The 27,535-nt window shown below is 43.2% G+C and overlaps 1 protein-coding gene across 3 annotated transcripts in view; it reads left to right on the top strand.

Moving 5' to 3' along the window:
• Positions 1-2,305: 2,305 nt before the first annotated feature.
• The window catches only part of LOC133460012 (arf-GAP with Rho-GAP domain, ANK repeat and PH domain-containing protein 1), a 31,933-nt gene continuing 6,703 nt past the window's right edge, over positions 2,306-27,535 (top strand). Inside the window, exons 1-21 of one of the 3 annotated variants that reach the window (XM_061740476.1) lie at positions 2,306-2,348; positions 2,445-2,587; positions 5,420-5,556; positions 5,640-5,698; positions 10,589-11,041; positions 12,293-12,391; positions 12,470-12,618; positions 12,717-12,817; positions 13,890-13,994; positions 14,184-14,244; positions 14,381-14,501; positions 14,606-14,870; positions 16,515-16,714; positions 18,272-18,357; positions 18,441-18,623; positions 22,728-22,796; positions 22,871-22,970; positions 23,849-23,905; positions 24,574-24,700; positions 24,923-25,022; positions 27,282-27,483. In XM_061740476.1, the coding sequence (XP_061596460.1) occupies positions 5,420-5,556; positions 5,640-5,698; positions 10,589-11,041; positions 12,293-12,391; positions 12,470-12,618; positions 12,717-12,817; positions 13,890-13,994; positions 14,184-14,244; positions 14,381-14,501; positions 14,606-14,870; positions 16,515-16,714; positions 18,272-18,357; positions 18,441-18,623; positions 22,728-22,796; positions 22,871-22,970; positions 23,849-23,905; positions 24,574-24,700; positions 24,923-25,022; positions 27,282-27,483 (2,674 nt within the window). In that variant the 5' untranslated portion in view covers positions 2,306-2,348; positions 2,445-2,587. Of the gene's footprint in view, positions 2,349-2,444; positions 2,588-5,419; positions 5,557-5,639; positions 5,699-10,588; positions 11,042-12,292; positions 12,392-12,469; positions 12,636-12,716; positions 12,818-13,889; positions 13,995-14,183; positions 14,245-14,380; positions 14,502-14,605; positions 14,871-16,514; positions 16,715-18,271; positions 18,358-18,440; positions 18,624-22,727; positions 22,797-22,870; positions 22,971-23,848; positions 23,906-24,573; positions 24,701-24,922; positions 25,023-27,281; positions 27,484-27,535 lie in introns of all 3 variants that reach the window. The other 2 variants (XM_061740475.1, XM_061740474.1) reach the window with 2 other exon arrangements.

The following is a 27,535-nucleotide window of genomic DNA, read 5'->3' as shown; positions in this document are numbered from 1 at the left end:
TCGAGCTGATAGAAAGTCATCAATAACTCAAATAACCACTCGTTACAACCAAGCTATGCGGAATAGCATTTCTGAATGCACAACTTGTCGAACCTCGAGGCGGATGGGCTACAGCAGCAGAAGACCACACCGGGGGCCACTCCTGTCAGCTAAGAACAGGAAATCAAGGCGACAATTCGCATAGGCTCACCAAAACTGGACAACAGAAGATTGGAAAAACGGTTCAGGTTGTGGCTGGTGGTGTAATGGTGTGGGGAATATTTTCCTGGCACACTTTGGGCCCATTAGTACCAATTGAGCATTGTGTCAACACCACAGCCTACCTGAGTATTGTTGCTGACCATGTCCATCCCTTTATGACCACAGTGTACCATCTTCTGATGGTTACTTCCAGCAGGATAACACGCCATGTCATAAAGCTCGAATCATCTCAGAGTGGTTTCTTGAACATGACAATGAGTTACTACTCAAATGGCCTCCAAAGTCCCCAGATTTCAATCCAATAGAGCACCTTTGGGATGTGGTGGAACGGGAGATTCGCATCATGGATCTGCATCTGCATCTGCAGCATGATGCTATCATGTCAATATGGACCAAACTCTCTCAGGAATGTTTCCTGTACCTTGTTGAATCTATGACACGAAGGATTAAGGCAGTTCTAAAGGTAAAAGGGAGTCCAACCCGATTCTAGGAAGGTGTAGCTAGTAAAGTTGCCAGTGGGTGTATATTTATACCAGTTACACCCCAGATCATCTTTTCTTAATTTTGAAATGATCATTCTTGCAGTGGCGTGGATTTGTCTTTGTTGAGTTTATCAGCCATGAAGAATATATAGAAGTGTCAATCATCCAGATCCATCATTTTTCTTGATATATGTCCTTGTACGCACACGCACAGCTCAGCAACTGTTCCACATGGAGCTATAACATCCTGAAGATGTCACTGATGCAAACAGACCCAAAACTCAAAAGCAGTTTTCAGGTTTAGTTCCTGAAAAACCTCAATGACTAAATGCAGAAAGCCTCTCTAAGCATTGTCTTCAAAAACATCTAAAAACTCTCTGTCACATCCACTTCAGCTCCAAACCTGCCTCACTCACCTGCAAGCTCCGCCTCCTCATCTATCACTATGGTTTCTCCCGACTTCCACGCCTGCTCTGCATCTCCAATCAGCCCTGGGCTGCTACTTAAGCAGTCCACTCCCAGCCAGTCACTGCCAGGTTGTTAGTGGGTGTGGCAGGGTGCAGGATTGGGGCATGGTCTGCAGGGGAGAGAGGGAGTGCGGGGGAGTGGCGCACAGGTGACGCGGCTGGAACAGCTGATGGTACACGGGTGTGTCTAATCACTCTCTGTGTATTTCAGTAGTGTGCGGGCCCTGGAGACAGGAGAGGACGGGCGCGCGCACACACACACACACACACACACACACACACACACACACACACACACACACACACACACACACACACACACACACACACACACACACACAGTTATCAGTATGACTCACAAACACACACCTGCACATGTAAGCTCTAGATGCCCCGTCCACATTCCTGCAGCAGGTTGAACCAGTCAGAGTTCACTGTAAAACTGTCAGTTAAGACAAGTCATATCTTGTTGGTCCATGTGATTCTCCTGGTCAATTTTTCATATCAGTGTTGACCTGCTCCAAGGTTCGGACTGGACACACTTCCTGTGTTGTTTTTTCAAAGCCTCTTTTTCCTCGTACTGCATGGCCCCACGTTGTACAAGAATGAAACAAACAGACCTAGAAGCTGGCTGGAATTGATTATGTCAATCGAAGTTGACCATGATCCCTAGCTCCTTCGGTGGTCAGTCCACACTTGAGGAGCCAGTGGACCCCAGTGGTCAGTAGGGGGACTGTGGGTCTGGATCCAGACCCTGTTGGTCTGTAGAGGAACTGCAGATGTGTTGTGTCAGACAGGTACGTATGACATATGAATGAGGGCGATCATATTATTGATCCAGCTAGTGTTTACAATCTGAGGTTCAGGGCCATCCAAGGGTCCAGGGTGGCAGGACGCGCTGATGGGAAAGCACATGATCAACACATTTACTCACTTTGATGTCTTTAGATATTTATTAATTTGAAATTATTGATTTGTAAACTGTATTTAGTCACAATGTGTCTGTTCCACAAACCAGATTTAATGATACAGTCCACAGGGTTCTGCACTGGGACCACTGCCGTCCTTGTCACCTGCAACTTTGACACTACTCTGTTCGTGTAGTCAGACCAGACTGGAACCTTTAAAGTTCTGTAGAGTCCAGGTGTACCAGGTGAGCCAGACTGGACCAGAACCTTCAGAGTTCTGTACAGTTCAGGTAAATCCAGACCAGAACCTTCCAGGTAAGCCTGTTCTTAAAAAGGCAGGTGAAAAGCAGCCAAGTGGGTTTAACAGAGACTTTTTATGAGTGCAGATTTATAACAACAACAGCTCCACCCAACATGTGACGAAGAAAGACACAAGATATGAAGACACGGAACTGAACAAGGTGAACCGGCACACAGAGAGACAGGTGCTGGACGCAAGAATTCTGACAAAAGAGGACATCACAGCAAGGTAAGATGACCACAGGTGGTTTCTTTTTGTCTGGATGATTGATTGACGGATTGAATTTGATCGTAGTGAATTTAATATGCCCGTGTCTGGATGGTTTATGATCAGTTCTAGACATCTAGACAAAGTTTCTGTGATCAGGCTGATCAGAGTCCAGAATTAATTATTAGGATAAAGTTCAGTGCTGATTGTAATCATGATCAGGTTTAGAACCAGATATAGGACCAGGGTCAGGTTAAAGACAAGGATCAAGTTTAGAATTGGGATCAGGTTTAGGACCAAAATGAGATTTAGAACCAGGACCAGGTTTAAGATCAGGATCAGGTTTAGGTGACCAGGTTTAGGAACAGGATCATTAGGAAATGATATTTTTCTTGTGATCGAGGCTTCTGTGTCATTCCAATTGACACCAGCTATTGATTATTAACAATTGATAATAGGTGACACGCAAATAATCAAGAACCAGGAATCAATAACTGACAAATACAGAGGCAAGAACAAGCCAGCCAACCTCTTAGAATGAACTAGTTCTTTTGCATGTATTTAATATTAGATGTGATCTGATCAATACAATAGATTCAAGATGAGGACACACACTATTATCATTTTTATATATTTATTGAAGGTAGATTAAACTCGTGGACATACCGGCTACATTGACTTCAACAAGATCTTCCAGGATCTATTGATCAGAGAAGGACAGGAACAACAAGCTTATTCAGCTTTTCTTGACTTTCAAAGGTTCAAACTCATCTTAAACTGTTATACTACTATTTTGTAGTGCAACAGCCGCTGACGTTACCCCAGAAGCCGAAGATTAATTACCATTTTTTTGCAGACAAATATTTTGTTTTTACTCAAAAATTTGAAAACCCGGGCATCTAATAACAGACTGGGTTGATGAAACTCAGGAATGTGCCTTTAAAGCCCTCATATTCTGCAGTTTTGATCTCTAATCACACTGATCAATCATGTTGTTTTACTTTGACGGTTTCTCTGAAACTCTTGTCTGTTAGATCCTGCAGACTAAATCCTCTCTTTCATGTTAGTCCTCCGCTCAGCTCAACTCAAATTTATTTGTGAAGCTCTTTATTAAAACCAATGCAGCTGATCAAAGTCTGGACACTAAGGGCCTGATTTACTAAGATCCTAAATAAAGAGTACTAAATTGCGTATGCACTGAAAAAGTTTGCACGTGCTGTTGTTGTGTGTTTTGCGGGTGATCAACTAAGAATGCTTGCGCAATTGATAACACGTGCAAACCGCAGTATTTAAATGAGGTATTGCGTGTCTTACGGTTTGCGCCATGGAGAGTCTGGATGGAAAGCAAGATAGCCGCAAGCGCAAAATTAAATTTGACGAGTTGGAGTTAGAGATATTAGTGGAAGAGGCAAATAAACACATTCATGAACTACAGCAAAGAAATTTAAACATTACCAAAAGAAACGCAATATGGGAGAAAATCTGCGATAGAATAAATGCAGTTGGTAAGACAAAAAGAACGGCAGATGAGGTTAAAAGAAGGTGGCAAGATATAAGACGAAGAACTAAAGAAAAAGTGGCCTTTAATAAAACTTGTGCAACCATTTTTAAAATAGCATGCAGCAGAATAAAGACTCTCTCTGCGTATTCTTTGATTTTGGTGATGTCGCCTCCTTGCCACAATAACAGCAGCCATCGATGCGTAATGCTGGGCAGATTAGCACCTTCCTTTTGAAAGTATTAAATACAGACGCAATCACAATCCCTGCAATAACTTTCAGGCTTGGTAAATCTCATTGCGTGTGGTAAATGAACCTATTTGCATCTTCCCCTCCCAGTATTTAGCGATTTCTGGCGGGTACGCCCCATATTGATTATTCATCAGGGCAAAAGTACTAAATGAACAGCGTGTGCTATTTCGCTCATTTGAGAGGTGCAGTCCTCTTTGCACGCTGTTAGTAGATCAGCTTGCACATTGGTTTGCGGGTGATGTCAAGTTTGCACACGTTTTTACGCACGCAAACCTTTAGTAAATTAGACCCTAAGAGAGTAAATATCAGTTTTACAAAACAAGAGAAGAATTGAATAGAGTTTGACAGTTTTGAACAATAAAGTCAACAAATCAAAGCCAAACAGTAAAAAGATAAAATGTAAGTTAAACAGCCTGCCTGGGACAAAAAAAAACAAAACAACATTAGATGAAATAACCTAAAAGAGTGTGCTGACACGCCACAAATTAAAATCCAGATAAAACTGCTGTCTCGAAATGAGTTAATAGCCAAAAAAAATGTATAAGTTTTAAGAGAGGATTTAAAGAAAGAAAGGGATGTTTACAGTCAGATCATTCTGGAATCTCGGAGCGACGCTGAAAAGGGCTGATCACCTCTCTTCTTCCTCTTCGTCGCCGGGACAACGAGCAGCTAGTGATCTGACTCCAAATCCTAAACAACGCAGTGGTCTCCACATGGATTAAACCCGTCTGCTGTTATTGATTGCCTTCCTAAACCAATTGCATTGCTGCCAGTTACGTTGCCACAGTGACAGCAGGAGGTTGGTTGTTTTTTTAAAATGAATCTGCTCTAAGAGGGGCGGCGCTGACCTGTGATTGGAGCTTAAAAGACCAATCAGCAGATGGAGTTAATGTTTGCTTTAATGACATAAGTTTGGAGGTTTAGAGGTACTTTGAAGTCTCTTATAACATCACCATCTAATAAAAGAGTTAGTGATTTAACTGAGGAATAATCCCTAAAAAAACAATGTGCTTGTCTTTTACTTTGATGGAGATCAGATCATATTTTAGGGTGAAATAAAACCAGTTAAACCAGCTAAACTGTTCCTTGTCTTCCTCCACAGATGACTCCTTCTCCTCCTTCCCCTCCTTCTCCTCCTTCTCCTCCTTCTCCTCCTTCTCCTCTTTCAACTCCTCCAATCCCAAAGCCTCGGTCTCGGTATATGAGGGGCAGCCGGAGCTCCATCTCCTCACTGGACAGGTGAGTGCACCTGTCATTGTACAGAACAATCCTTTAAACCCAAACACAGAAAAGTTGACGTCACCTTAACGTTTGTGTTTCAGAGACTTGAGTGGTAGAAACCTGGACCCAGCTTCCCCCAATGGCGCTCATCAGAACACAGGTACACACCTCCAAATGTGTCAGGTATTTACTGCTTCAGATGGAATCACTGCAGTGACACTTTCAACATGCTGATGGGAATCAAACTGCACTGACCTGGAAACACATGAACAGTTAATTTCCTAAAGCTCAAAGCTCTATTTCAAACTTGAACCTGAAAACATGACATTGTTGACAACCTGCTGCACCTCAACATGACCAGACAGAAGCCATCATAAGTTCTAGTTTTTCAGAAATTGCAGTCCGAAAAATATTAGAAACAGGATGTCAATCAAAAACCAACATCTCTAATGCTGCATAAACTGGTGGTTAAATATAATTTTGCCTGAAGTACATAAATCCTCCATATAGTCATCAAGGATGTGAAATCTTACAATGGAAACTATTTTAGTACAAGACTGTAAGCATGTTTCTTTCTGATATAAAGTTTAACATTTTAACACGGAGGTCAGTGTTAAAGTGTTAGTGGTCAGTGGAGGAACTGCAGGTCTGGATCCGGACCCTAGTGATCAGTAGCGGAACATATCAGAGCCGGGCCGGGGGGCGGGGCATATGACCAGGCCCCCTTTGCAGCAATTTACCACAAACTCCCATTTTCTTGCTGACAGTGTGTGTCTGTGATTGTTCTAACTGTAGCTACCTGTAAACCTGCTCTCTGACCATGATGCAGCTTTTGGCAGCCCAGGCCCAGGGATGAATCGCTGCTAACAACGTCCACTTTTGTGTTTATAACTCCCGCTCATGTTTAGGCTGTAGGATTAGTGCTCTGTTGACAAGTGATCAGTGTTGGGGTAGTTACTCAAAAAAAGTAATCCATTACATATTACTAGTTACTTTAAAAAAAGTAATCCCTTACACTACTTAGTTACTGGTTGCTGAAAGTAATTAGTTACATTACTAGTTACATTACTTTTGGATTACTCTGCAATATCACCTGAGCTGCACCATAACTCGATTGCCAATGAACAGGACTGTCTCAGAAAATTAGAATATTGTGATTTTCTGTAATGCAATTACAAAAACAAAAATGTCATACATTCTGGATTCATTACAAATCAACTGAAATATTGCAAGCCTTTTATTATTTTAATATTGCTGATCATGGTTTACAGCTTAAGAAAACTCAAATATCCTATCTCAAAAAATTATAATATTCTGGGAATCTTAATCTTAAACTGTAAGCCATAATCATCAATATTAAAATAATTAAAGGCTTGCAATATTTCAGTTGATTTGTAATGAATCCAGAATGTATGACAATTTTGTTTTTTCTTAATTGCATAACAGAAAATAAAGAACTTTATCACAATATTCTAATTTTCTGAGACAGTCCTGTAGTTGGAACCTTATTACTGCAGTGCCCAGATCAGCACCAGAAGTCCCGGAAAATCCCAGAAAATCCCGTAAGATCACGTTAAAGGCTGATTTATGGTTCTGCGTTACACCAACGGAGAACATACGGCGTAGGGTACGCGGCGACGCGCATCTTGCGGTGTGCGTCGCCGCGTACCCTACGCCGTAGGCTCTGCGTCGATTTAACGCGGAACCATAAATCAGCCTTAAGTCAGACAAGTGTTGCGCAACGCGTGAAGACGCATGAAAGGCAAGTTTGATTTTCTTTTCTGTTCTCCCGTTGTATGTAGTTGAAGTAGCTGTAGCTGAAAAGCTTAAAGTAAGCTTAAGCTTAAAGTAACTTAAGTAACGTATTTTGTTTTGTCTTAGAGTAACTATAACGGGATTACCCAAATTACAACTGTAACGCGTTACATTACTGCGTTACTGGCGAATGTAATGTCGTTACAGTAACGCGTTACTTTGTAACGCGTTACTTTGTAACGCAGTAACAAGTAACGCAGATGAGCTGGTGTAACGCGTTACACCAGCTCATCAGCTCCCAGCTCAGCACAGCTGGGAGCTGACCAGACACAATAGCTGATGGATAAGGAGGAACCAAAAAGACATTAATGACAGTCTAAACAAAGAAATATTAACAAAGTCAAGAAGAACAGATGTTGTCTTGGTTTTACTGGATTTGGTGTATATCATTCTGAACTTAGAACAAAGTTGTATAGTTATATACTCATGGACTCATGAGGACATCCACCCAGCAGAGTGAAGTATCGCTAATGAAGTTGTTTTCTGCAACCGTTTTATGGTTATTATATGGATATGAAATAAAAACATCCAAGAAAAGTACAATTTATGAAGAGGGAAGGAAATTAAAGATACATAGAAGGGAAAGAAAAGGATGTTTCTGTCTGATGGAGACAAACCAGTGTTTTTTCTTGTCCCGAAGGCAGATTTGTCCACAGTAGCAATGAGTGTATATGTTTTAATACTTAAATAGAGACGGTTATACAAAGATGGTTATTATTATTATTGGTATTATTATTATTATTATTATTATTATTAGTATTATTATTATGTATAGTATATTATATTATTATTAGTATAGGTATCGGATAGGTGAATGGATGAATGAATGGGATGCCTGGGTCTGGGGCCCTCCGTTGTCGGGCCTGCACGGGTGTCGCCTTGTTGGGGGGTTCCCTCTCTCCGGGCCCGTCTCCGGTCCCCCCCCGCTGCCTCTGCGGCGGGGCGCCCCTCTGGTCTTGGAGGGCCACTTTTGTGGGGGACGGGTGCGCCTGCCCGCGTCGGCGGCCGGGGCGGCTCTGTCTCTCCGGGCAGGCTGGCCCCCTGCCGGGTGGGGGTCGTTGGCCTGAAGGGTGAGGGCCTCCTGGCCGCGTGTCCGGCCCGGACCGGGTGGCCGGGGATTGCCTGGGTCACGGTCCGCCGCCACGGGATCCCTGGCTGCTTCTTCCCGCGCCGTCGGCCCCCCTCGGCCGCCGCCGGGGGGGGGGGGGGGGCTCGCAGGCGGTGGGTTGCCTCCCTCCTACTTCTCCCCTCTGTGGGGTTGCTGGTGGCCTGGGTTCCGGGCTCTTCCGTGTCGGCCTCTGGTCTCGCGGGTGGCGGGGTTGCTCCCCCCCCTCCCCCACTATAGATACACTTCAGGTGGAGCTTTGTTTGGTTTATTACACACACACACACACACACACACACACACACACACACACACACACACACACACACACACACACACACACACACACACACACATACACATACACATACACACATACACACACACACACACACACACACACATATAGTCACTTAGTCACATGCATTTACACACACACACACACACACACACACACACGTATGATCATATACATATACACACACACACATAGACATACACACTGGCTTGTTCACCTGCATGCTGGCTCTCTAGTTTTTGGGTTTAGGTAACGGTAGCGATAGCTTAGCTCAGACTGCGATCAGATCTCAAGATTTAGGTCGATTGCTGTTATTGTTTTGGTTGGCTCCGTGCCGGTTTCGTGCTTTGTTTGTGGTTTTTTGTTGCAGATTTCCAGTGCTTGACGTGTGTCTCCGTGTGTTCCTGCTTCCTGGATTGGCAGTGGAGGTCGTCACCCCCCCCCCCCCAAAAAAAAAAAAAACACTGGGTTTGTATGTGTATATTTATGTATGTGTACGCATATGTGTGCGTATATATATGTATATATATTAAATATAGTAATAATGCACACATATACACTTTTGGTTTCTACCGTCATGGTATCAATCAATAATATGTGTGCAGACAAGGTAAAAAAAAAAAAAAAAAAAAAAAAAAAAAAATAGAGACGGTTATTTGTAATAATTAATGTAATGTAATGTGAAATAAGGTAGCTGCTAACGTGCTATAGGCTCAAACAAGCTTCTGACTGATGATGTCCTCATTCTGCTTTGTTCTCTTTCACACGTCTTTAACGAGCCTCGTCGTGTCATTTACTGTAAAACCTGTGGATCCACATTGTTTCCAGCTGTTGCTATTTTTCAGTAGAACAATCAAACCGGTTTATCACTTGTTTTGTCTGAATGTAGAGACGCTGAAGATCTGATCAGCTTCAGCCGGTTCTGTCTGAGTCATTCTACTCAATGGTGACTAAAACCTCAGAAAAAGAATGGTTGCCGACACCTGCCGCACCCTCTCACACTATAGGGGTCATCAGTGGACCTTTTTTTCCTATGGGCTAACTGATGTAAGAGGTCTGGGGGGGGGGGGGGGGGTGTAAAGCCAGTCTCTCCAAGTGGTTCGTTATGATGGGAGTTGAGCAATGAGGAGGAAGTCTTTGGAGGTAACTGCAGCTGGATCTATGGGTTCTGGAAAGATTGTGGATGACTTTAGGCAAGATGGAATGATAGCTAATGTCAGTGACAGGACCTGGGACAACTGGCCAGAACATGCTCCAAGGACTCTTCTGGTACTCTGTCTGGACCAAATGCTTTCCCGGGGCTCAGTGATCTGAGCTCCTTCCTCACCTCATGTTCTTGGAAGATGTCTTGTTGTTGGAGGCAGGACCTGCAGGTTTGTTCCAACCCTTCTCTGCCAGTTGGGTTGAGTCGTAGTCTCCTGTGACAGCAGAGTCAAAGTTTGTGAAGGACTGAAAGGGATGAGGAGCTGCTTTTGGATTGTTTTTAGCAAGTTGGCTAATGGCTCTGTGCACATGCTTGATGGTGCTGTAGACATGGCCTTGTATATTTTTACCTCGAGCTGGGCGCTTGACATGCTGGTGACATTTTAAAAGGAATGGCAATTAGTCTCTGGCAATTATGTGAGAAAGACCTGTGAATATGTGGGGTGCAGAGGTGCTCCTCCACAGTGACATGACCAGGTTCTGCTGGCCTGTCTGAAGACCAAAACCCAAGTAAAGGTAAGGCTACCCCTGGTGGAGACTTTAAGAACTACAGCTGAATAGAAAGGCCCGTTTGTCTGATTGCCAATGGTATCAGTCTTTCAGCTGACAATGTCACTTTTCTCCTCCAGCAGATAAAGATGCTCCTCCTCTTTCTTCGCTTGCTCCGTCAACCCAGGCCGCCTTCCCGACTTTGGCCAGTGTCACTGACATCATCACCGCCAACATCCCGTCGCTGGCGGGGGTGGCTGCCGCCCTCGGAGACTCCTCCTCCTCAACCCCCTCGGCCCCGCCAGCTCCTCCCTCCATAGACGCCTTGGCTAGCAGCATCTCTGCACCTGATTTAACAGAAGTTGCTAACCCTATGGGCAACCCTACTGCAAAAGTATTAAACCCTGCCCCCATCACACCTGAACCTGCTGCTGACACCGGTGCTGCAAGTTTCCACGACATAGCTAGTTCACTGGCTAATATACCCAGTTTAGCAGGGATTATTACCGGTGTTGCTAATCCATCAGCCCCGCCCCACTCACCTGTTGAACCCCACCACCTGATGAGCACTGGAGCTGGAGAAACTCCCATAGGTAAAATATTTTAATCAAATCAAAAATCAGGACCGATCAGTTGTTGGATCAAACAGATTGTCAACATCTGACCAGTTAAAACCAGTTTAAACCAGTTTAAACCAGACGTTCATGGCTCTTTATTTAGTATTAGATATTAGGGCTGGGGATCGATTCAAATGTAAAGAATCGATTTGATTCCAATTCTTAAGATTCAGAATCGATTATCACGCTTTGATTCGATCCGATTCGATTTGATTCCGATATTGATTTGGGTTAATGTTATCAAAAAACATTTTTCAGCTGTTGCATGAATTATATGACTGTAGTTGTGCAACAAATGAATACTAGTATTATATTGAGATTCAACAGCAAGTATTGCAGCTAATGATGCTGTAAGGACCAATCAGCTCCCAGAATGCTGATAGAACTGCTTTCAGAAACATCGTGTGGCAGAATTACCAAACAGATCCAGGGCACCAAACAGTAAATAACAGTATGAAATCAGTTTTATTTTTCCCATTTTTGAGAATTTGGCTTTTAGCATTTTTCACAAATGTAACCCCAAGACAGTATATAAAGCAAATACATATAGACAATGTATGCAATTATAACTGAAAACTTTAATGTTTTCATACCTTTAAAAATATTTAAAGGCAAAAACATGGCACAAGTTATTCTCGTATCCAACAAAACATTCCTTTTTTGGGCATAAATAAAAAAATACCAAAAGTTGTAATAAAATGATTAAAAAAAAATCCATCTTTAGGCATACGAATCGATTTTTAGGAATTAATATGAGAATCAATTTAGAATCGGAAAATCGATTTTTTTCAACACAGGCCTATTAGATAGACAGAGGATGTTAATGAACAGCTGAAATGATAACCTGCACGTTAACACATAGACAACTAATCGCTTAATCCAAGTCAAAGTTTGATTCAAACATGGTTTCACTTAAAAGTTATCCGCAAGTAAACCTGTAAAGTTAATCAAGTTAACCCATCTGTCAGTAACAGACACCGTTTTTTAAATATCTGCTAGTTTAATAAATAGCATCAATTCAAGACTGCAAAAAACGTCCCTTTAGCTTTATTGAAGAGTGGCGTTCAAAAGTTATCAAGCAAAAAGACGTTTTTAATTAAAATTTAAATCCTCATGCAGGACAATAGAATCTGTTTTCTGTTCACAAGAGTCAAGATGACAGAGATTCATCCCAGTTGCCATGGAAACTGAGCCTTGTTCCTTCTGATTGTTTTGGTCTGTTTCCAGATGTTGGAGTGCTGTCACAGCTGGTGACGGGATCTTTAGACCCAGCTTCAGGAGTCCAATTGCCACCTCTAGCAGGCGCTGCAGAGGGCACAGAAGAAGGTACCAGAGGACATGAAAGTCCTTGTCTTTGTCCTATTCTGGGTTCTGTTTGTGATTCTGGTTTTGTTCTGGTTCCAGTTTCATCTTCCAAAGGAGAAAACCCATACGTCACCGTGCTGGCCTGCTTGGCCAACCAAGATGAAGCTGACACAGAGTCGTCCAATGAGGAGGAGGATACAGGGCCCAGCCCCGCCCCCTCTGGACCTGAAGCATCAGTAGATGGAAACTCGGACCCAACCAACAGGTGTGTTTGTTTTACTGCAAAGGCAATAGGTTCTGTAGGTTCTGCAACTAAAGCTACAATTTGGATTTGTGTGTTTGTTACAGAATCTCTTCCAGTCATTTAGGACGTTTGATACCCATGCGACCGGCGCCTCCCCGTCCTCCCAACAAAATAAAAAAACCAGCGAAACAGAAGACCCCAAGGTAAAGTGACAAAGGTCATCAGCGAAATAAGGTTATCCAGGATTACCCAGCTGAGCTCATAAAAGCCCGAAAATGTTCCCAAATGGTCCTGATTCACCGTCAGGCTATCTCAGTTAGATTCATTTTATTCAACTTAGATTTGAGCCTCACATCCACAGATTTGTCTTATTTTGGAGTGTAACAGCTTAGCACCACATATCCTCTAGAGAGTCTGAACATCTCCATCACTATGGAGTTTTACTGAAAAAAGACTCAAATAGAACCTTGTCTGGGGAGCGAACAAAGCTAGAAGGACTCCTCAGCCAAGTCCACAATTGTCCTCTTCCTGATAACGCAGTGACGTCAGACTCTGTGATGTCAGACACTGTGATGTCAGACACTGTGACGTCCAGTGATGGGCAGTAACGCGTTAGAAGTAACGCGTTACTGTAATCCGATTACTTTTTTCAAGTAACAAGTAAAGTAAGGGATTACAATTGCAAAAACAGTAATTAGATTACCTTTACTTTTCTGAAAGAAGGCTGCGTTACTAAATGCACTATTTGTTTTGTGAAAATATCTCATGACTTTGCGCCGCTCATACTGACGTATGTGCGGCGCAAAGTCAAGCCTGAATTATGGTTCCGCGTTAAATCGACGCAGAGCATACGCCGTAGGGTACGGCGTAGGGTACGGCGTAGGGTATGGCGTAGGGTACGCGGCGACGCGCGCCGTACGGTGAGCGTCGCCGCTTAAACTGAAAGTTCTATTATTTTATATTGTTCCAGTAAAGTGTATTCAGGTTGTGCATCATGTTTTTGAAAAGTAACTAAGTAAAGTAACTAGTAATGTAACTAATTACTTTTGAAAATAAGTAATCAGTAAAGTAACGGGATTACTTTTTTGGTTCAGTAATCATTAATCAGTAACTAATTACTTTTTCAAAGTAACTTGACCAACACTGGTGACGTCAGATAGATGATACACTGGAAACTGCTGTAAAATTATGTGAAAACCAAGTATGACACAAACGTATGACTTGGATTTGTAATGCTGAAGATGTTCAGAGAGTTGAAGTGTCCTGGTTCTGCAGGGTGGCCACCATCCGGGTCTCCAGGAAGAAGGGAGCCAGCAGAAATTCATCTCCTCAGAGTGCAGTGGTCCGAACCAGCTGGCTCGACGTCTGGAAAGGGTTCAGGTAACATAATACTATAGAGTATATATACTAAGACTATAGTCCTGTTCTAGTGGTCTGTAATTTTAGTAGTACTGTTTTAGTAGTCTTTAGTGCACATTGAGTGGTTTGTAGAATGCAAGGGGATGGAAGAATGGATGGATGGATGAGAAGTGGGGGATGGTAAGTCCCATTTTCTTTGTCTCTTCTCAGACACAATGTTTTGTGGGCAGTGCTGGATGGACAGCTGATGTCTCTCTGGAAAAAACGAACAGTGAGTTGGCTTTTCTCCCCTGTCTTTTTTGTCTAAGCTTTCTTAACTGTCTCACCTATCTGACCTGTCTCACCTGTCTTAGGTGTCTCACCTGTATTTCTACTGACTGCGGGATGTGTTTTTTTCCATTGATCAGGACCGGTTCAGTGAGGTTCTGTTCCACGTATCAAGTATCACCAATGTAAAGTCTCAGGACAAAGGCCGGTTCTCCGTGTTCTTCAGGAAGAAGCACTATGACTTCTTGGCTCACAACGATGGTGAGGACATTCAGAAACACCTGATTTGGTTTTCATGGTTTTATATAAAAGACCCTGAAGTTATCTTCAGATCGGCTGAATTTGCTTTTCCATTGTTTCATCAGAGGTTAAGGAAGGCTGGCTCACATCTCTCCTGGCGACTCGAGGTACACCAGGGCCCACGCCTTCACAGCTGCATGGACAAATCACGATAAAGGACCCAAGGAGGAGTGTATATGCCGCCGTCTGGGGTCACGACCTCTGGATTTACCCCAACAAGGAGGGCTACCTGCTGGGCGTGGCCTCCTTCTCGGTTCCCCTGAGCTTGGCGTCGGTGAAGCAGACGGGGAAACACTCATTTTTGCTCATCACACCATACAAGAGCTTCAAGTATGTGTCTTTTTCTTTCCCCCTGTCCATCACATGCCCACTGGCGTCTCTGCATTTGGGGCCAGTGGGGCCAGGCCCCACCAGATGTCGTCATGGAGCAATATGCTGCCTTGAAGTAAGTGTAACAGAATCTGTCGTTATCGCAGATATATGAAGCCAGATTCTCTTACAAAGACGATTCTGTTGTTTATATTTGTGCACATATATTTTCAAAGGTATTTGTCACAATGTCGACAGGATTAGTAAGTTTATTCGTCACAAAGCACCTGAAAATTAGGCTGGCGCTATTTGGTGCTTGTTTGAGTAAAAGAACCGCTTAAAATGACAGTGCACATGTCCAACACGGCCTTGGTAGATCACTGTAGGCCACAATTACGACGGCCCCACACTGAGACCAACCGATTAAAATACTGAGTTATGTTAGTATGTGATGTACATTAGTTTTGGCGGGTGGTAGGACTGTTTTATGCAGTCTTTGGGCAGGACATGCTTTTATTTTGGTTTAGCAGTGCGGCACAATCATTTAGACGTAGCGATAACACTGCCGTTATTACTAGGGATGCCCCGATACCATTTTTTTCACAACGAGTACGAGTATGAGTATTTTAATTTGTGTACTTGCCGATACCGAGTACCAATACGATACTTCTACCACAAAAATAGTTAGGCTAAAAATGCAATGAAAAATGCAATGAATTGGAAGGCAGGTTTTATTTGCAACAGATAAATTCAATAAAAATAAATAAAATGAGTAGAATAACTATTTTAAACAAAGAATAATCTTTCTGTGTAAATAAAAAGTCTCCACACTGGCACTGTCTTCACATTTAAGAAAATATCAAACATAACATATCAATGAAACATCATATCGCGGCTGGAGTGCGTCAAGAAGACGGTGAAATCCTTTGTCTTCTCCAACTGACAGTGGCTGCTCATCCAGCGCTATATAACGGGTTAGAGCCTCCGTTATTTTAATGGCCCGTGGGTTGTCCCTTGTCATGTTCTTTCGCTTTTGCAGAACCTGAGCTAATGTTGGCTGTTGTGGTCTTGCAGTAGCATCAGCAAACTCCATATACTCAGCTTTATGATGCGTCTTGAGATGTTTTATCAAGTTGCTGTTATTAAACAACGTATTCTCCTCTCCTCCTCTTGACACCTTAGCAGCACGTAGCTTGCAGTCTGCCTTGCTTATGTCCACACTGCTGACATCCCGCTTGCATTAATTCTCGCTATCTTGCCGGAAATGGCGCTGCCAGTCTCACTCATGGGTATCACTCTCTTCTCATCACCACGCTGACTGCGGCTCAACATCTCCCCCTAGAGTCACTTATCAGTAACTACAACAACAATGAAGTGGTATCGGTGCGTGGTATCTGAGAATTTTTGCAAGTACGAGTATACCAGAGCAGTATCGGCCCAGATACCGATACCAGTATTGGTATCGGGGCATCCCTACCCTAAATTTAGTTTGACGACCTCTCATTTTTCTGTGACGTCACAGAAAAATGAGACGCTACGTATAACTAAAGAGTCTTTTGTGCCCCACTGGACTTTTCATGCCAGAGACGCCACAGCAAATGACACCTTTTTGTTTGGTAGAGGGATGTAAACATTCCTGTTTGTGACTCCGCCCCCTGTCTGCAGCTGCTCTGTTGATTCGTCAAAGGATTTGTCCAACTGGATGAGCTCCCTGTCTTCTACAATCCAAAGCGCTCTGTCCTGCAGCCAGGTGGCGCTGCGTCTCTGGGAAAACCCTTACAACAAGGTGTGTGGCGACTGCGGCGAGGCCAACCCTGAGTGGGCGTCAGTCAACCTGCTGCTGGTCATCTGTCACAACTGCGCAGGTACAAGCTCACGTCACATCTAACATGTTGAGGTGGAGGTTTTGGTGTCACCATAATTATTTCATCTTCTGCTGGCGTTCAGATGATGTGGGAGGGGATTTACTACCATCTTCTGGTCTCAGAGGTGTCAGTTTTCACATTCAAGTGACAGATGTCCTCACATTTGTCTCTAGAAGACTCGGGTCTGTAGAGGACTTCATGTTCACTCAATGACTGACAGGTGTCCAAGTCCAGACCATGATCCCTCCATCACCGTGCTTGACAGTGGATCTGAGGTGTTTCTGCTGAACTGCTGTTTTCTGGACATTAAGACCAAACCAGAGTCGGCGGCAGAACAGATCTAATTGGGGGGCACATTATAACCAGCGCGGGGGCACAAACTGCCGTTCAAGAACGCAATATGATGTAAATGCTTAATATGAGTTTGCCATCAACAATCACAGCAAATCAGTTTCAATTACACAACATACTGCAAAATCTCTTTTTAATACACACACACACAAGTGTGTATTGTGCACCCAAACTGCAAAAAAACAAAAAACAACGACGTACAGGCCACGTCTCTCCCTCCCTCCCTCCCTCGCCCTCTCCATCTCTCTCTCATACAACGCATACACATAAAAATGTGAACGGTGAATCTCCAAATTTAATTTGGCGAAATTAGACAGACCCAAACATTCCACATTTGCGTAATAATAAACGCCAAGGCTGGCGCCATGAAGTCAATTAAATGCATGTCTCACCTTTAGAAGAGTTGCACATCTTAATTTTCCTATTTCACCATAGATCACACTTTGGGACGCCTTCTTTATATTTTAGCATTATTTCCGCGTAGATAAGAGTGAGTTTGATGCTCCTTAACAAGTTTGGTCCGCGGATCAACATCAACCCAGCTCCCCCAACCCCTTGCTCCCGGTGGCTGATTTATGGTTCCGCGTCACACCAACGCAGAACCTACGGCGTAGGGTACGCGGCGACGCACACGTACGCCGTCGATTTAACGCGGAACCATAATTCAGGCGAAGCTGCAGTCTGTCTGCGCTGATACTGACACACCGGGTCGGAGCGGATTTGGTCATGATGTTTAACCTGTGTTTTGTGATTAATAAGCACGGGTTTTAATTAAATGTAATTTATGAAGGTTGATTTCACGTTCAATAAGATAAGTAATCAATAAAATACAAAGTTTGGTACCAAGGCTTGGCCTGCTTGTGGGGGGGCACAATAACTCATTTGGGGGGGCATGGCCTGCGAATGACCCCCCATGACGCCGACCCTGGACCAAACATCTCCACTTTGGTCTCATCTGTCCATAAGACATTGTTCCAGAAGTCTGCTAGTTCGTTCAGTTGCAGTTTTGTGAACTTCAGTCATGCTTCCATGTTCCTTTTATAAGAAGAAGTTTTCTCCCGGAAACACTTCAATACAAACCGTTCTTGTTCACACATCAATTAGAGGGAACTTGATATTGCCCAGACTTTTTCTGCATTTTACTTGAGTTTTTGTTCAGTCAATAAAGTGTAACACATCCCACTCAGAGAGTTGGTCTGTTCTCAGGTCAACATCGAGGTCTCAGCACCAACCTGTCCAAGGTCCGGAGTCTGAAGATGGATAGCAAGGTCTGGACAGAGCCACTGGTACAGGTGAGGAGAGGTCTGAGCTAACTGAGCTGGTGGGGAGGCGGGCAGAACCAGTCACACCAATCTTTCCTCTTTTTTCTTTCCAGCTTTTCATTCTCTATGGCAACCGGCTGGCCAATCAGGTGTGGGCTCCAGCTGTACCAGCGGCAGACCAGCTGCGGCCGGAGTCTTCAGAAGAGGAGAGATCAAAATTCATCCAGGACAAATACAGCAGGGGGCGCTACAGACGGGTCCACGCTCTGACATCCAGTCGCTCCATGATGGATCAGGTCTGACAGAATTCTGGTTTAAACTACGACTTTGTGAGTCTTTGGGACTCAGTCGCATTCACATCTGGTTCAGCACCACATCCACACCAACTTCTGACTTTAGAAAACATCTATGTGCTACTGTTGTCCTAAATATATATACATATTTTTTTATATATTTTTATATATATAATCTATATTTTCTTGTCATGGTTTTCCCAGACAGCATACATTTATGTAACAGAATTTATTATGTTATGTAACTGATTTTATACTTTTATGCAACTGCAAATCAAAAGATTGAGGCCTCAGTGCTTAAAGGAGCTTGAGGCCGGATTGTGGCAAGATTTATGAAAAAAATCCCTATACATTTTAAGTTTTCTAGTAATAATGTCAGATGAAGCGTTCCAAACCCAAAAGAATGATCCCTCTAGTGTATCTCTCCTTTGCCTTGAACAGGCTGTGTGCTGCAAAATGTGCTGCAATTCGGTCCCGAATTTCCCGCGCTGGGCGGCGGATGTGACGTCACATGACGCTGCATGCACGTTCTCCCCGTTCTCCCGTGCCGGCTTCACTGTTGGCTGCAGTACCCCCAATGGCCGTCGTGGTGAAGGGTGGCGCTAGAGAGTCTCATTTCTTAAAAGGAGCCTCAAGCTCCTTTAACTGTAATTATTCAGATTTCATTTTTGTGGTGCAGTGGCAGTTTGGTGACCAACTTTATAGCGTTGTTGGGCATTATGCCATAGGTTTCAGACTCTTAGATGAAGAGAGTAGGCTATCTGTCAATCAATCACCATGTGGTGCTGAGTTGGATCAGTTGGATCATCCTGAGGAATCACGGGTACTTTCCATGGTGGTAATTACTGAACTAGGTGGTGGACATCTGAGGTGAGGGAAGCTGTCATAGGCTTGAGACAGCTGGCAGGTATCAACAGGCCAAGTAGACTGCAGCCGGGGTAAAAACTCAGTTCAGCTTTCAGTCAGCTCGATTAAGATTATACCAAACCCTCAGGTGGCTCAGGTGGTGAAAGGAATACTGTAGCACGGCGAGTGCTACGGGGCCCGACCGACAGGATAGAGAGGACACAGAGTTTAGTGCAGAACCCTTTTTATTCCGAACACCCACACGTGCACAAGCACAGCAACACACCGATCACCAGCAGCTCCTCCGTCGGCCCTGTTGCTGCTGTCCAGCCCTGCCTTATCAAGGCTGGCAGGGTGGAGAGGTTGATGGGCCACACCTGTGACCCATCACCTGAGTGGCTGCAGCACCTCCACCCTGCCACAAATACTTAAAGATCTTTTCAATCCTACCAACATATCTACCACAGAAGAAATTAAGTCTGGGGACTATAAGGAGAGCTCAGATGATTACTGGGACTTAGGTAACTGAGATGGGAGGGTTCCAAAGGTGGATTAGGTTGATCCTGAGTTGCTCAAGGCCCTAGATGTCACAGGATGTCACTGTTTTAGTTGCCATGCCTGTTAGGGACACTAGAGAAAGTTTTTCTGGATTGACAGACTGGGGTGGAACAGGAGCAGTACTCGAGTTGAGGGGGGATGAGGGGGGATGGCATCCCCCCCTGAAATAAAAACGGTCCAAATCAGCCCCCCCTGTAAAACTGCCATCCCCCCTTTCAATCCCTTATGTCATTTCATCAATGAATGTGGTTTTACTGCTATTTCAACATTTAGAGTCATCGCCAGAGAAATGTGACAATTTTCTCTGTTTCAGGTAAATTTTCGCTTGAAATAAGTAGGAAAATCTGCCAGTGGGACAAGATTTATCTTCTCATTACAAGCAAAAAAAATATTCCACTGGCAGATTTTTCTACTTATTTCAAGTGAAAATCTACTTGAAACAGATGGAAATTGTTGTTTTTTCCAGTGATGAGTCTTGTTTTAAGTGTAATGAGTTTTTTTTTACTAAAATACTAAAATGAGACATTTTAACTAGAAATAAGACAAATATTCTTGTTAAGATTTTGAGTTTTTGCAGTGATCCATTTTACTTTCCAAGGACAGAGGCATATTGATAAGTTCAGAAAACAGTTTTTAATTGTTGTGTTTTCATGTATTTGATGTAAGCCCAGTGGATATTTAAAGCTTACAGAAGGCTGCATTTAACTGCTGCTATGTCATTCCTGCAGTATTTCTGCAGGTGTTTTGGTCACTGCTATTATTTGTAATATATTATATTATTTGTAATCAGCAAAAATTATCTGTCCCCATATGATAAAATCCACCATCCCCCCTGATTTTTTTTTACAACTCGAGTACTGAACAGGAGGTGTGTTCCAGTTCCAGTTCCAGGGGAATCCCAGTCCTCAGCCTCCAGGTTAGGTCTATGCAAGGCTGCTGGAGAAGAGAGTCCTTTTGATAGTCATACCTCAGAATCAGGAGGAACAATAAGAATTCTATGATGGCCATTGAACATTGGACTGGCTCCAGTTGACCTCTGGGACTTTACTTAACATCTGCATATGTTTTGTGGCCTTTGAGAAGGCATTTGACTGGATCTTTCAGGGTATCCTGAGGGGGATTGTCAGGGAATATGGAGTACAGCGTCTGTTGCCACAGGTCATCTAAATCCCAGAGTTGGTTCTTCATTGCCCGTATTAAGTCAGATTTGTTCCAGGTGAGAGTTGGACTCTAGTCCACCCTACCCACCAATACTAATCCCTGATTCTGTTTAGCAGTTTCATGGAAGAATTTCAAGGTGCAGCAAAAGGGGAAAAGGGGTCTGGTGTTGTGGTGTCAGGATTCCATTTGTGCTTTTGAAAGATTTATATAGCGCAATTCAACAACAAGGTGATTCAATAATCCAGCTGCAGGTGGACTGGCTAATGCCCAGGTCCCCTCCAAGAGTTTGGACACCAGTTTACTGTGGATGATGGAGTCAAATGCCGAGTTGAAATCAACGAACACCATCCTCATGGAACTGGGGCATTCTAGATAAGTCAATGCAGTGTCATTACTATTACTAAATGCAGCGGCATCTCCTGAAGACCTGTTAGCTCTATAGGCAAATTGATGTTGATCCAGAGTGGGGAGGAGGTATGACTTTATGTGACTTTGTACTAGCCTCCCAAAACACTTCACTGCTGTGGATGGGTCTGAAATCCTTAGGGCTGGTGATAGGAAGTTTTTTGTAGGAATTCATTTTCATGACAGCATCATATTAAGGTTCGGTCCACTGCTCTGTGGACTCATCTCCATCTGAAACGAGAATAAGAGAATAATGAATAAATTGATCTGATATAGTTGTATCAATAAAAGAAAAAACATTTTTGAGTAGTTGTAATGGAAAAAAACATGAAATGCTCTTTAATATGTTCTTTCCAACTAGGTAAATATCTGGACTGAAACTGAATGTGTCTAAGTTACAAAGAATAAGACTTGAAATATGAACCAGAATTAAGCTTTAATTAAGCATGCAATGATGTCAGAACATACATCAGGCGTCTTGATGCTGAAATGACGATGAAACAAAGGAAGCATAAGGATTTTAAGGCACTCTTAGTCAGGCCGCTATATTTTGCTGCTCTCAGCAGTTTTGGTTTAATCAAAGCTAAATTTTCCATCACAGTAGTCGAGTTGGGATAGAGTCTAACAGACATGTGGAAGATTTAGCTCTATTGACGACTGAAGTCAGCTCAGGGAGGTCTATAGGAATGAAGCAGTCTAGAGTCAAGTCAGAGCCTAAAGAAATGGCTAAAGCTGAAGAAATGCCCACAGCCGCTGTTGGGCGGGCCTGCTTGATTTCCTCCCTAATTCTGATGATTTTACTGCCAAAGAAGCTCATAAAGTCTTCACTACTGAGAGCTGCAGGAATGCACGGCTCAACAGAGTTGTGACTCTTTGTCAGCCTGGCTACAGTGCTGAACAGAAAACATAGGCTATTTTTGTGACACTTATGTGTACAGCTGTTGGTTAACAAGGTGGACAGTTTGAGCTGAGCACACCCATTTGTAGGGCTCCAGTTTCAGTGTGGAAGACGTGATGCTGTTAATCCACCAGAAGAAGAAGAAGAGGGCAAAGGGGAAGAAGACGAAGACAAAGGAGAGGATAAATAAGATGATAATGATGATCATCATCAATGACGATTCTAATGATGTGTTTCAGAGGCTGCGTCAGGTGGCCTGCAGTGATGACATCGAGGAAACAATGTCTCTGATCTGTTCTGGAGCAAAGGTCAGTTATACTCTTGCAATGAATGTTAATGAGACACATCGCAGTTCTTCACTGTTGACCTGTCACCTGTGCAGGTGTGTCCATCTGACCCGCAGAGCCCCTCCCCCATCCTGCTGGCGGAGAGAGCCAATCAAGCGCTGCAGACTGAGCTGCTACGGCTCAATGAGTACACGGGTAACACACACACACACACACACACACACGCACACACACACACACACACACACACACACACACACACACACACACACACACACACACACACACACACACACACACACACACACACACACACACACACACACACACACACACACACAAACACACACTTGCACACTAGGAATGGGCGATATTTTACCGTTCACGATATACCGTCAAAAAAATTCCCCACGGTAACAATTTGTTATCTCGTGGTAAAAATGATAAATTCCCGTTGATGATGTTTTTGTGTAAAGATGATTTATGGTTCTGTGTTAAATCCATGCACAACGTACGTGAAGGAAGGAAGGAAGGAAGGAAGGAAGGAAGGAAGGAAGGAAGGAAGGAAGGAAGGAAGGAAGGAAGGAAGGAAGGAAGGAAGGAAGGAAGGAAGGAAGGAAGGAAGGAAGGAAGGAAGGAAGGAAGGAAGGAAGGAAGATGGAGGAAGGAAGGAAGAAAGAAATGAACCAGAAAGAAAGAAAGAAAGAAAGAAAGAAAGAAAGAAAGAAAGAAAGAAAGAAAGAAAGAAAGAAAGAAAGAAAGAAAGAAAGAAAGAAAGAAAGAAAGAAAGAAAGAAAGAAAGAAAGAAAGAAAGAGAGAAAGAAAGAAAGAAAGAAAGAAAGAAAGATAAATTCCCATTGATGATGTTTTTGTGTAACAAACATGGCGGATCTGAGAGCGAGATAGATTTATAGTTGAAAAGATGGAGTTGAATTGGTATTTTTTTTATCATTATTTTTATCGTTATCGGGATAAATGTCAGAAATTATCGTGATACATTTTTTAGTCCATACCGCCCATCTCTATTACACACACACAGCTAACTCCTAGCATGTTCTCCTGCTTGTACTCAGAAATTCCACTTCACCAGCCGCAGGCAACCAGAAGAAGACTTGGCTCCACCGTCTCAGGTATTACATGTCATTTAGCAGACGCTTTTGTCCAAAGTGAGGAGCTTGTAGCTTGTCAGAGGAATACAGACAAGCTACAGTTAGACAGTAGATCACAAAGTTGGTGCAGATAAAACAGGATTTAGATAAATGCAGCTGAGACCACATTCTAGTACAGTTCTGGACAGAAGATGTTCTTCGTGGAGGACAGTTTTCAACACCTTCTTGAACATAGAGAGTGCCGAGTCTGCTCTTGACATTTATATCAAATAAAAGCATGCAGTTTTGTAGTTTAGTTCCTGGAAAACCTTTGTGACAGGTATAAATAAGCATAGCAAAAGTCTTTGTCTTCAAAATCCTCTCCCATCTCAATGTCATATCTGTTTCTTTAACTTAGAAACCAGATTTATTCTTGTACTGTATATCTTATTGCTGCTGAGATAAATAAATTTTAGAGCAGGAACCTCAGACACAGATTCAGACTTTCAGTCTAACACCAGGGCTTCTGAATGTTCTGCAGCTTCAGAACTTGAACGTTTTAAAAACGTGAATCCAGAATTAAGTTTTAGTCTAATTAGTTTAGTTTTTGTCTGAGGGAGTCCTGTTTTTGCCATGAACATTTACCAAGTTGAAGTTAAAACATCAACCATCATTACAACATAACTCAGACACTGTGTTTCTACATGCAGTTGAGGAAGAGGAGGCGCTTCATGGTAAACTGGAGGAAGATCGATTTCTCTTCTCACTGGAAAACGACTCAGCAGCCTGCGATGTCCTTGACCTGCGAGAAGTTCTGTCCGTCTTCCTGAAAGATGGGTAAAAATAGTTCTCGTTCTGCTTCTAACGCTTTTTAATGGTTCAGTCAGCTGACGAAAGGATAAAGTTTTCATCTTTATAACAAGTTCTTGGAGTTTGGTATCATGGCTCCACTGTCATTACCCACCAGAAAATGTTGTATTTGTTTCACGGTGTCCTGTTCCAGTGCTGATGGAACATCCTGAGATGTTTGGGTGTAAAGCTGCTTCTCCTGCTTTTCAGAGTTGATCATCAGTTTGAGTTGGTAGCGCTGAACGATCAGCTGGTCTGTGACGCTGATGATGAGGAGACGCTGCAAAATCACCTCAATCATATTCTGAAGGTAAAACCGCAGCACATCCAGGGTCCAGGTAGGGTTACTGGGGTACAGATCCAGCTCTGGGGTCCACGTACGCTTCCTGGGATCAGAGGTGGACAGAGTACTCGACCCCAGTACTTGAGTAAGAGTACAAATACTACTGGTCAAAATTTACTCCGTTACAAGTAAAAGTAGCTCAGTCAAAATATTAGTCGAGTAAGAGTAGAAAAGTACTTGCTTTTAAAGGTACTTAAGTATCCAAAAGTAAATGCTTTTAAATTTACTTTAAGTAAGAGTAAGAGTAAGAGTACATTTCTTATTTTCCACATCAGTAAATTACTATATTTTTTCTAAATTAATTGTTGCGGCTCTGTCTTGACAAACGCAGGCTACTTTGGCGGTATCGTTTTGAGGAGGCTTGACGTATTTCCGCTTTACGTACATCCCAGTGGAGAGCGTGCACTGTGATAGGTCTCCTTTGACAAAAACAGCTTGTGTCCAATAGGATTTTAGGGAAGAACAAAAAAGAGCAGACCTGAAAGTAACGAGTACTTTTCAGCCTTCCTAGAAATGTACTCGAGTAAAAGTAAAAATATTTGTCTTGGAAATGTATTCAAGTAAGAGTAATAAGTACCAAAGAAATCTAATACTCAAGTAAAGTACAAATCCTCTGGATATGTACTTGAGTACAGTACTCAAGTAAATTTACTCCGTTACTGTCCACCACTGGCTGGGATTGAGGTCCAGTTCTAGCTCCTGGGGTCAAGGTCCAGTTTCTGGGGTCCAGGTCCGGGTCCAGGGCCAGGTTTTGAGGCCCAGGTCCGGTTCCTTTTATCCAGGTTCAGTTCCTTGGGTCCATGTCTAGCTCCTGGGGTCCATGTAAGGTTTCTGGGGTCTTGGTGTGGGTTCTGCATTCCAGGGGCCTCATGTACAAAGAGTTCCAGGATTTCATCATCAATCAAAAATCAACGTTGCTGCAAATCAGAGCGTTGCCGTCGCAGGAGGCAGGAGGAGAGTCCGGCCTCCATCACCAGAGAAACACTTTCTGAAATCCTGCAGCACCTGTGGCCGACTCGATATTGGACTCTGAAAGTTGCCTAAACATTCAAGTCACATCAATTCATACCAGCCAAACCTTTAACATAACAAACATGTTAGTTTTATTTTAAAAAGACAACTTTAAAGAACTGGTTCTTCGCTTCAGTTATGGGATATTTAAATGATCTGGCTTTCATCTCGATTAGTTGTCCCATACGGTCGCCATGGTGACTGAGAAATGTCCCAACTGTCAGCAGCTCCCGCTGAAAGGTTTGTGTGGCTCAGAACCAGAGCATCGCTGGGTCCAGTTGAGCAGATCCAGAAGGATCCTCTTGGTAACTTAAATCAGCTGATGATCCAGTCTTCATCCTGGACCAGCAGTTCAGCGTGGTCCCTGAAGACTCGCTCCCTCCGATCTCTTTAATGTCTTCTAGTTGTGCCAAAGCTTCCACAGTTGCGCAATTATGTGCAACTTTAAGCAGTCATTTGTAGGAAAATGCAAATAATTGTCTAACCTCCTAATTTTATAACTAATCTCATGTAGGGATGGGAATTGATGAGATTTTTACAATTCCAATTCCATTTTTGATTCTGCTTAATGATTTGGTTCTTTATCGATTCCATCAACGATTCTCATTTGGAAAAAGGTTTAGGGTTGCATTCTGTGTGCGCAAATGTTTTTGCATCTTGGTAGTATTTTTTCCCTTTGACGAAATAATCCATTCGGCAATTATTTGCAATTTGCCCTGTTTTCGTCTTTTTTACTGTCACCAAACTTTCAAGCATTTGTATCACTTGGGTGCCATGTCGTACTGAGTGCTATGCAAGCTATTTTTATTGTTGGGTTATGTCACCTGACAGTCTGTACATTTTCACGCCAGGGCGGAAATTTGCGTGGTGGTAAGCACAAATCTACGCAAAATTGGCCTTAGAATCCCAACGTGTCCGTGGAAAATAGCGTAGCTTTTTGTGCACTGCACTTTTGGTACATGAGGCCCCTGGTCTGGCTCCAGGGTGTCTAAGGCCTCCAGGGTTCTTTTATGAAGGAACCTTCATGTCTATAGTTTAACTGAAACATGATCGTAAGAACCTTGGCTCCATCTCATGTCTACAAAGTAGAAGAATTGGACTGAAGTGGATGCTCCGTTACTGGTCCTGAATAAACATAAATCAGATTATGATTCAGAAGTTGGTTTTCTATGTCTGATCTTATAATGTCTTTATAAGCACGGTTTTTGTTTTCAGGTGATTCTCCCAGGAGGTGTGTCTTATGCAGAGGTGGGCGGGGCCATGGCTGCCAGTAAAGTGTGCATTGTTGAAGTGGGCGGGGCCTCGAGTCAGACGGAGGCCTGGTTGCTTCTGTGGGAGGAAGGTGTCAGCGTTCACCCTGTCAACATACAAACACAGCAGGCTCTGAGGATTGAACTGAGCATGCTCAGTAACCATGGTAACACACACAGAAACCTGGAAAATTTCAAGAATTCTTCCCTTCCTTTCAA

This window comes from Cololabis saira, chromosome 14 (assembly GCF_033807715.1).
Source record: "Cololabis saira isolate AMF1-May2022 chromosome 14, fColSai1.1, whole genome shotgun sequence".
In the NCBI taxonomy this organism is placed as follows: Eukaryota; Metazoa; Chordata; class Actinopteri; order Beloniformes; family Belonidae; genus Cololabis; species Cololabis saira.
Note: the sequence above shows the minus strand (reverse complement) of the source record. Positions and strands in the feature narration are given on the sequence as shown.